This window comes from Phalangium opilio, unplaced genomic scaffold, assembly GCF_054372755.1.
Source record: "Phalangium opilio isolate 3A_F unplaced genomic scaffold, DU_Popi_V2 ptg000093l_1, whole genome shotgun sequence".
Classification (NCBI taxonomy): domain Eukaryota; kingdom Metazoa; phylum Arthropoda; class Arachnida; order Opiliones; family Phalangiidae; genus Phalangium; species Phalangium opilio.
Genome location: NW_028324198.1, coordinates 303,210 through 311,296, shown reverse-complemented (window position 1 = coordinate 311,296; position 8,087 = coordinate 303,210). Strand labels below are relative to the sequence as shown.

Genomic DNA, 8,087 nt, shown 5'->3' with positions numbered 1-8,087 from the left:
AACATGGTGTTAAGGACTCATTACCCAAATTCGACATTGTATTACTAATTAAAAAATACCTGATTCCACATTCAAAGGCGAGTACAGTTCGTATAATTCTTCTCTTCTAGAGAAGTGTAACTACCACAAAGCGGGATAACATGATTCTTCCCAACATCATTTTACATTGGGAGCAAGGTTACTAAACCGAATCACAGACGTAACGATAATAGTTCCTTCATCATTAATCTATTAGCGTTTAACTATTTGCAAGTTCTGGATTTTTGTCCCAGGTCAAGACTAGGTTTGTGGGTTGATTGCTGAGGATTTAGTACCAAACAGTTGTAGAATTGAACCCCCACGGTGTGATGTCCATCTGAAGTTTGATGACCCTGGGAAGAAACATGTTACATAACCAAAATATTAAGAGGAAACAGAGTGTCATCCTTGTTCTATTATTCCCTTTCGCTATTAATGGGCAAGTTTTCCCTCTATCGTTGGGCCAGAGCTGATAACACGTGGAAACGTATCATCTACTCCTTACATTCACAACGAAATGGACATGAACGAATTTGAATTTTAGGGAATTGATAGGTATTTTAAATACAGGTAGAATTTGCATTTTAAAATAGACAGGGTTCGAATTAAAAAAAACCCAGCCCAAAAAAACCCCGCGGGTTTTATTGGGTTTTACCCACCATAAAACCCACTAAAAACCCACTTAATAAAACCCAACACTAAGATCTACAATTTTGATGAGTTTGAATATTAGAATAATTTCATTTTATAGGTATTTGTTGTTTCGACTTCAAAAGTACCTTTTAATATTATTGATTATTTTTTATGAGGCATTTTAAGACTTTTTTATTTAGCAGTTACATTTGAAAGATAATTTCTTAATTTCTACCATGAACACAGCTGGTAAAGATACCCCCCCCCAAAAAAACCCCAAGTACCCAATAAAACACGGTGGGCTGGGCTTTTTAAAAACAAACCCGGTTTTTTATGAAAAATGAAAATTATAAGCCTTTTCTTTATGCTCTTTAAGATTTTATGGGGTTAAGGTGGAGTGTTCGACGTCTTATTAGAGGGGTTAAAGTATAAGATAAACACCTACCTATTTTCACTTATGATTCATCCTCGCAAACGCTAGACTAGATGTTAGAATGCAGTCAGTTGTGGGGAGTTAAGGCCTTTTTAGCGGAAACGAGGGGCTTATAAAATTTCTGAATCAAAAGTGACCGCGTTTGTTGGTATATGTCAAGTGAGAGTCAAAATAGATTCTAATCCAATTTTTAATATTCAACATAATATTCAATCTTGTTCATAAATGTTCACACACTTTTATAGGGGTCAAAATAAAGAAATTAAACAAGACAATTAAACTTACATCTAAGGGAGGTTTGCAATTTATAACCTCTTTGAAATGGCTCCTCAATAGGATTACCTCCTACAGCCTTTAAGATTTTAAAAATTAAATTTAGGGGTTTGTTAGGTTAAAAGCGTGCAATTATGCACTAAAAAATGATGTTCAAAAATAGAAAGTTAAGATTTTTTAAAATGAATCAATCCGTCAACCATAATCCAGGTTCTTTAACAATAGTTTCAAGCCAGTTAATCAATAGTTTCAAGTTTTTTTAATTTCTTACGCCAAGTAGCTCCTCTTCCATATTCTTTATAGGGGTTCAGGATCTTTTTTTTCTTCTTTCTCGATTTCAGGGTTTTTCTTCAGGATCTTTTTTTCTCTGATTACGCGATTTAAGGGTTAATTATGTTTTTTTTTTCTTTCTCGATTTAAGGGTTCGCGCGCTCTCTTCTTCTAGGGGTTAAAATATTCTCCGATTCAACTTGATGAAAAATAAAGGTATCAAATGAATAAAAATAAAAACATCGAATAAAAATAAAGGTTTCGATTTAAAAAATAATCTCCGTCCGTTTAGAGATTTCTTGGGGGTGAGCCGACAGGGTCTCGTTTAGACATTTCAGGTATCGACTGACGATGGGACAGGAGGGACTTCGTATATATAACTTCTAGTTTCTCGCAAGGATTTCTGGGATAATGACGTTTGTTGATTGACTTCGGTTTGGCGAATAGTGGACCATATTTATGACGTAGCCGGGCGTATTCATGTTAACAGCGAATGGGCAAAACTTTTTGTTTTGGGACCAAATACGGATTGGTCAGTTAAAGGGTTAAAAAAAATGTTCTAGAAGTTTCTCGGGCCAGGTACCAGGATAGTGACTCAAGGTCTTGTTGCTTGGGGGTCTAAATAAGCTAGTATTTCTCTGGTTTCTTGGAAAAAGTTTTCTTTGCTAGGTGTTTCATTTTGCACTGTGGATACTGTGGTATAGGATAGTTCTAGAAAGTTCGCTGTCAATTTTGATGGGCTATTTCCTCTTTCATTGTAGTTATTTTTAGAAACCGTGAATTTCTTTTCAGTTTGTTTTAAAGGGATAGGTTTAAGTTTAAAGGGCTAATATTATCTTTATAGGGGTAATTTAAGGCACTTCGTTATTAATTTAAAGGTTTAATCGGAAATTTAATTTGATTTTCATGTCAAGATGGTTATATATCCCCACCTCTTCTGAAAAGTTCGTCCCCGAACTTACTCTGTTCATCCTACCATCACGTTAAATTTTTTTTTTTTTTTTTTTTTTCGATGCATAGGGGTTTTAGTACTTGAAGACTTCATCAACTTGTTTCCATTCAAAAACCGCTCAGTGGGATAAAAAGTAGGGGTGTTATGTTTCAATTCTTCTTTGTCTTGTTCATCCTCCGTAAGGGAATTTTCATTCATTCTCTTCTCTTCGATAAAGAAGTTTTGCAATTCTTGTTTTTTCTCTGTATCCAGATCTATATCTTCTGGCATGCTTATGTTATTGGTCAGGGTCATAGTAGTAGGGGTTGCTCTTGGGTTTTGAATAAATGGAAACACCCAGTATTGTCCATTTATTGTGCAAGTGATACTATGATCCTCGTAGTTCAGTTTTGCTCCTACATCTGTCATCCAATTAGATCCCAATATAATCGAAAAGTTTGCTTTCTCAATTATGTAAAATTCAATTTCCATAGGGGGACCCATTTCATCATTTAATTGTACAGGAAGTTTAATTGGGCCTTCAGCTTTAAGAGGACTGTTAGGGGAAGCTGAATAGAATTCTCTTGTTTTCAGACGGTTAAAATCCATTTCTGGGTAGACTTGTTCAGCGACATTTTTGACCATAAACGATGTACATGCTCCCGTGTCTAGGATTGCAGCATAATTGCCATTGGGTAATTGTAGGGGTATACTTCCAGTTCTTGGGACGAAATTACGTATCACGTTAATTAAGTTTTCTGGTTGTGGGACAGTTATCTCAACCGTTCTTTTAGGAGTGGTATTTTGTTCTTCATTTATTCTTTCTCTTGATTGATAGTTTTGTTTTTGGGGACAATCTCTAGCCATATGATCCGTAGAATTACATACAAAGCATTTAGGCCTAGCTGATGGAAGATACGATTCAAGGGGTAAGGTTACTTCTTGTGGTCTACTTCTTTTATTTGGGCAGTTATAAACAAAATGTCCGTATTCCTTGCAATAGTTGCAAAATTTGTTTGTTAAGGGGTTTCGGGGTTCGTTTGTTCCTTGATTTCTAGGGTGTAAAACTCCCATCACTGGTTGAAGTTGCTTCACTACCTCTAGCAGTTCATCAACTGTGGTACAAGTTTTCAGGTTTAATAGGGCTTCATATTCGGGCATTAATCCAAAAATTATATGGTCTAATCGATCTTGCTCAGAGGGGATAGAGGGTAATTCATCATAATAGTTAATCATATCCTGCACATAATCTGCAGGGCTCTCATTGGGTCTTTGCCTTCTTGTTTGGATTTTTCTCTTGATTATTTTGGAATAACCATCTCCCAAAAATTTTTCTTTAAACTTATTTTCAAAGTCATTCCAAGTATGAAAATCATTTATATTTTTCCAATACCATTTCTTTGCTTGTCCTTCGAATGCTAAGGGTATGTGGGTCAATAATTCCTGACGTGTCACGCCTGTTATCATCCCATACTCGTACGCGCTATATAGGAAGTCTATAGGGTTTGATTCTCCATTAAATCTTGTGGTAAATTGAGGAATAGGTAAAGTTCGATTTTTAGGGGTTGAATATTGTAAGTTTTCTCCGCGAGGGATTTGAGTAATATCAGGAATATTCGACGTCTCTTGTTCTCTCTCATATTCAGGAAATATAGGACTTTTCAACTTTTCTTGAAAAAATGTAGTCTGATTTAGTGTAGGTTCCTCTATAGGTTCGTTTCTTGGAAAAAGTTCCTCTCTATTTGGTCTCAAGGTAACGTTAGTAGGGGGGTTGAAAAATTCTTTTACTCGTGTCGCATAGGGGTCTTCCGAACGTTTTTCTTCGCGTATAATGGAGGGGAGGGATACTTTCTTTCCTTTTTCTTTTTGGACATAAGGGGTTGATGCAAATAGAGGATTTAATCTATCTTCCTCAGGGTTCTCTTCTCTATGGGCTTCTAACGATTCTTTCATACTATCTCGTAAAGCAACCATAGTATCAGTAAATATTTGATTTTGGGAAGCAAAATTTTGTTGCATTATTTGTTGTTGGGAAACAAAATTTTCTTGAATTATTCGAGTTATGTCATACATATGATTAGATTTATCAACGTTTGTACGTTGAAATAAAACACCTATCTTCATAATAAGGTTTCTCAGGAAGTTTAAGATTCTATCATACGAAATTCCTATCAACAATAAAATTATGATAGCAATAGCGAAGATAGCTAATAATAGATCTGACGAGTTAAGGTTAATGTCCGTCATTTTGATTGCTCGATTTTTCTCAATACTTTCTCAAAATATAGGGGTTTTTAATAATAGGGAATTTTTAACAATTGAACCAACTTTGACTCTCTTTAAGACATGTCAGAATCCATCATATCGATAAGATTCCGAAGTATCGGATCCTGCCGACTGCGCCAATTTATAAGCCTTTTCTTTATGCTCTTTAAGATTTTATGGGGTTAAGGTGGAGTGTTCGACGTCTTATTAGAGGGGTTAAAGTATAAGATAAACACCTACCTATTTTCACTTATGATTCATCCTCGCAAACGCTAGACTAGATGTTAGAATGCAGTCAGTTGTGGGGAGTTAAGGCCTTTTTAGCGGAAACGAGGGGCTTATAAAATTTCTGAATCAAAAGTGACCGCGTTTGTTGGTATATGTCAAGTGAGAGTCAAAATAGATTCTAATCCAATTTTTAATATTCAACATAATATTCAATCTTGTTCATAAATGTTCACACACTTTTATAGGGGTCAAAATAAAGAAATTAAACAAGACAATTAAACTTACATCTAAGGGAGGTTTGCAATTTATAACCTCTTTGAAATGGCTCCTCAATAGGATTACCTCCTACAGCCTTTAAGATTTTAAAAATTAAATTTAGGGGTTTGTTAGGTTAAAAGCGTGCAATTATGCACTAAAAAATGATGTTCAAAAATAGAAAGTTAAGATTTTTTAAAATGAATCAATCCGTCAACCATAATCCAGGTTCTTTAACAATAGTTTCAAGCCAGTTAATCAATAGTTTCAAGTTTTTTTAATTTCTTACGCCAAGTAGCTCCTCTTCCATATTCTTTATAGGGGTTCAGGATCTTTTTTTTCTTCTTTCTCGATTTCAGGGTTTTTCTTCAGGATCTTTTTTTCTCTGATTACGCGATTTAAGGGTTAATTATGTTTTTTTTTTCTTTCTCGATTTAAGGGTTCGCGCGCTCTCTTCTTCTAGGGGTTAAAATATTCTCCGATTCAACTTGATGAAAAATAAAGGTATCAAATGAATAAAAATAAAAACATCGAATAAAAATAAAGGTTTCGATTTAAAAAATAATCTCCGTCCGTTTAGAGATTTCTTGGGGGTGAGCCGACAGGGTCTCGTTTAGACATTTCAGGTATCGACTGACGATGGGACAGGAGGGACTTCGTATATATAACTTCTAGTTTCTCGCAAGGATTTCTGGGATAATGACGTTTGTTGATTGACTTCGGTTTGGCGAATAGTGGACCATATTTATGACGTAGCCGGGCGTATTCATGTTAACAGCGAATGGGCAAAACTTTTTGTTTTGGGACCAAATACGGATTGGTCAGTTAAAGGGTTAAAAAAAATGTTCTAGAAGTTTCTCGGGCCAGGTACCAGGATAGTGACTCAAGGTCTTGTTGCTTGGGGGTCTAAATAAGCTAGTATTTCTCTGGTTTCTTGGAAAAAGTTTTCTTTGCTAGGTGTTTCATTTTGCACTGTGGATACTGTGGTATAGGATAGTTCTAGAAAGTTCGCTGTCAATTTTGATGGGCTATTTCCTCTTTCATTGTAGTTATTTTTAGAAACCGTGAATTTCTTTTCAGTTTGTTTTAAAGGGATAGGTTTAAGTTTAAAGGGCTAATATTATCTTTATAGGGGTAATTTAAGGCACTTCGTTATTAATTTAAAGGTTTAATCGGAAATTTAATTTGATTTTCATGTCAAGATGGTTATAAAATAGATAATGTTATCGTTGATTTGCAAAATACGTCAATATAGTTATGTCCAAGAGTACACTATGAATGTTACGACATTAATAGTGAGTTTATCAACATTTTGTCGCCTTGTTTAAACAAGACTTCAGTGTATCCGAAGGTTGATTTTTCTTGATTGCAATTAACACTTTCATTTCTTGTTAGGAAACATGGGATATGTCCGACGTCGAAGGGCGATACCTTGTCGTATCGGAATTTGCGAAACGAGCCCTCAACATAAAGTATTTTTCAGAGTATTTGGAATTAGATCCGACTAGTTTGCCGAACGAACTAGGCATATAATTCCACGCTCGTTGGGTCAAATTAACAGGAGGGTTCAGATCACAAATCTACAGGTTTATACAATAAGTTTTGGATAAACAAAAGCCATTGTAACTTTGCGTGATCCAATGAGAGTTTGTGATCTGCACTATCCTGTATTTTAATTTAACGATTCCTGAATGTGGCTCTTCGTTTTATTTGAAACATTAACGTTCTCTCCGCTAACTTATGCAAAATTGAAAACTTAATACCACAATGTTATTAAATTTTTTGAATAAATTTAGAATGATTTTTGAAGGGCATAAATTGAGCTATTTTGACGTTGGAAAAATTTATAATGAACCAAATTTTCTCAACGTAAGTGAACGTATAGCTAATATTTAAACGATTTTATTACGTGCCCACAAAGAGTACCTATACGCAAAACGTAACATCGTTTTAGAATGCTCATGCTGCGATTTTCCATGTTACACGCTCATTTTTCGATGGCCGACAGGAATATTTCAGTCCGACTCCAATCTTGGGCACTTTGAACACGATTATAGTGTCCGCCGCCCCAAAGAGAGTCGTGTCCACTACGTTGTCCTTTTTACATATGGACACTCCGGTAAATATTGCAATTACAATCAACTCAATACCCAATTCAAAGCGTTCCATTCTTGACTAAATTAGGTGCTTTTTTTAACGGGATTAACCTTGGTAGTTCTGTCAATTTTGCTCGTCATTCACTCCATTGTAACGAACAAATACAAATCGTTACCAAACAAGAAAGTAATCAAGAAAATGACCCAAGAAACCATGGAGAATGTCTGGGAGAACGCGTCGCTCTTGTGCGCCAAACGTAAGCAATATTTGATAACAATTCCCCTTTACATAATATCGTATAGCGCGAAGAAATTTCGCTTGTAAAGGATATAATAATCGAAAAAGCTTTAATTAAATAAAATTATGTTCCTTAGCGATTCCCGCCGTTTTGCCTCACAGTACTTGTCGTCTGCTCGCTGCGTCGTGGGTGATCGGAGTGACTTTCATTCTGTTCTTCTTGTGTTGTTACTGGCGAACGGAATTCACGACGGAAAGTTACAGTCGCATCGACACTCTCTCGGACTTGATCAAATCGGGAATCCCTCCTATTATCTTTGAAGGAAGCGGTGTTTTGAAAGATCTTCAAACTTTGGTAAAACGGCTTCTGCATTTTCAGTCATCTATTCTTATGACGTCATTTTTGTGTCTCTGTAGGCAGACGAGGATCCGGTAATTAAGGAATGG

The 8,087-nt window shown here is 35.6% G+C and overlaps 1 protein-coding gene across 1 annotated transcript; it reads right to left on the bottom strand.

Moving 5' to 3' along the window:
* Nucleotides 1-1,256: 1,256 nt before the first annotated feature.
* On the bottom strand, nt 1,257-6,491 carry LOC149640139 (uncharacterized). The gene has a single exon (XM_089850661.1). It carries the CDS (start codon nt 4,803-4,805, stop codon nt 2,595-2,597), a length of 2,211 nt encoding a protein of 736 aa, XP_089706787.1. The 5' UTR covers nt 4,806-6,491; the 3' UTR covers nt 1,257-2,594.
* Between the last annotated feature and the right edge of the window lie 1,596 nt (nt 6,492-8,087).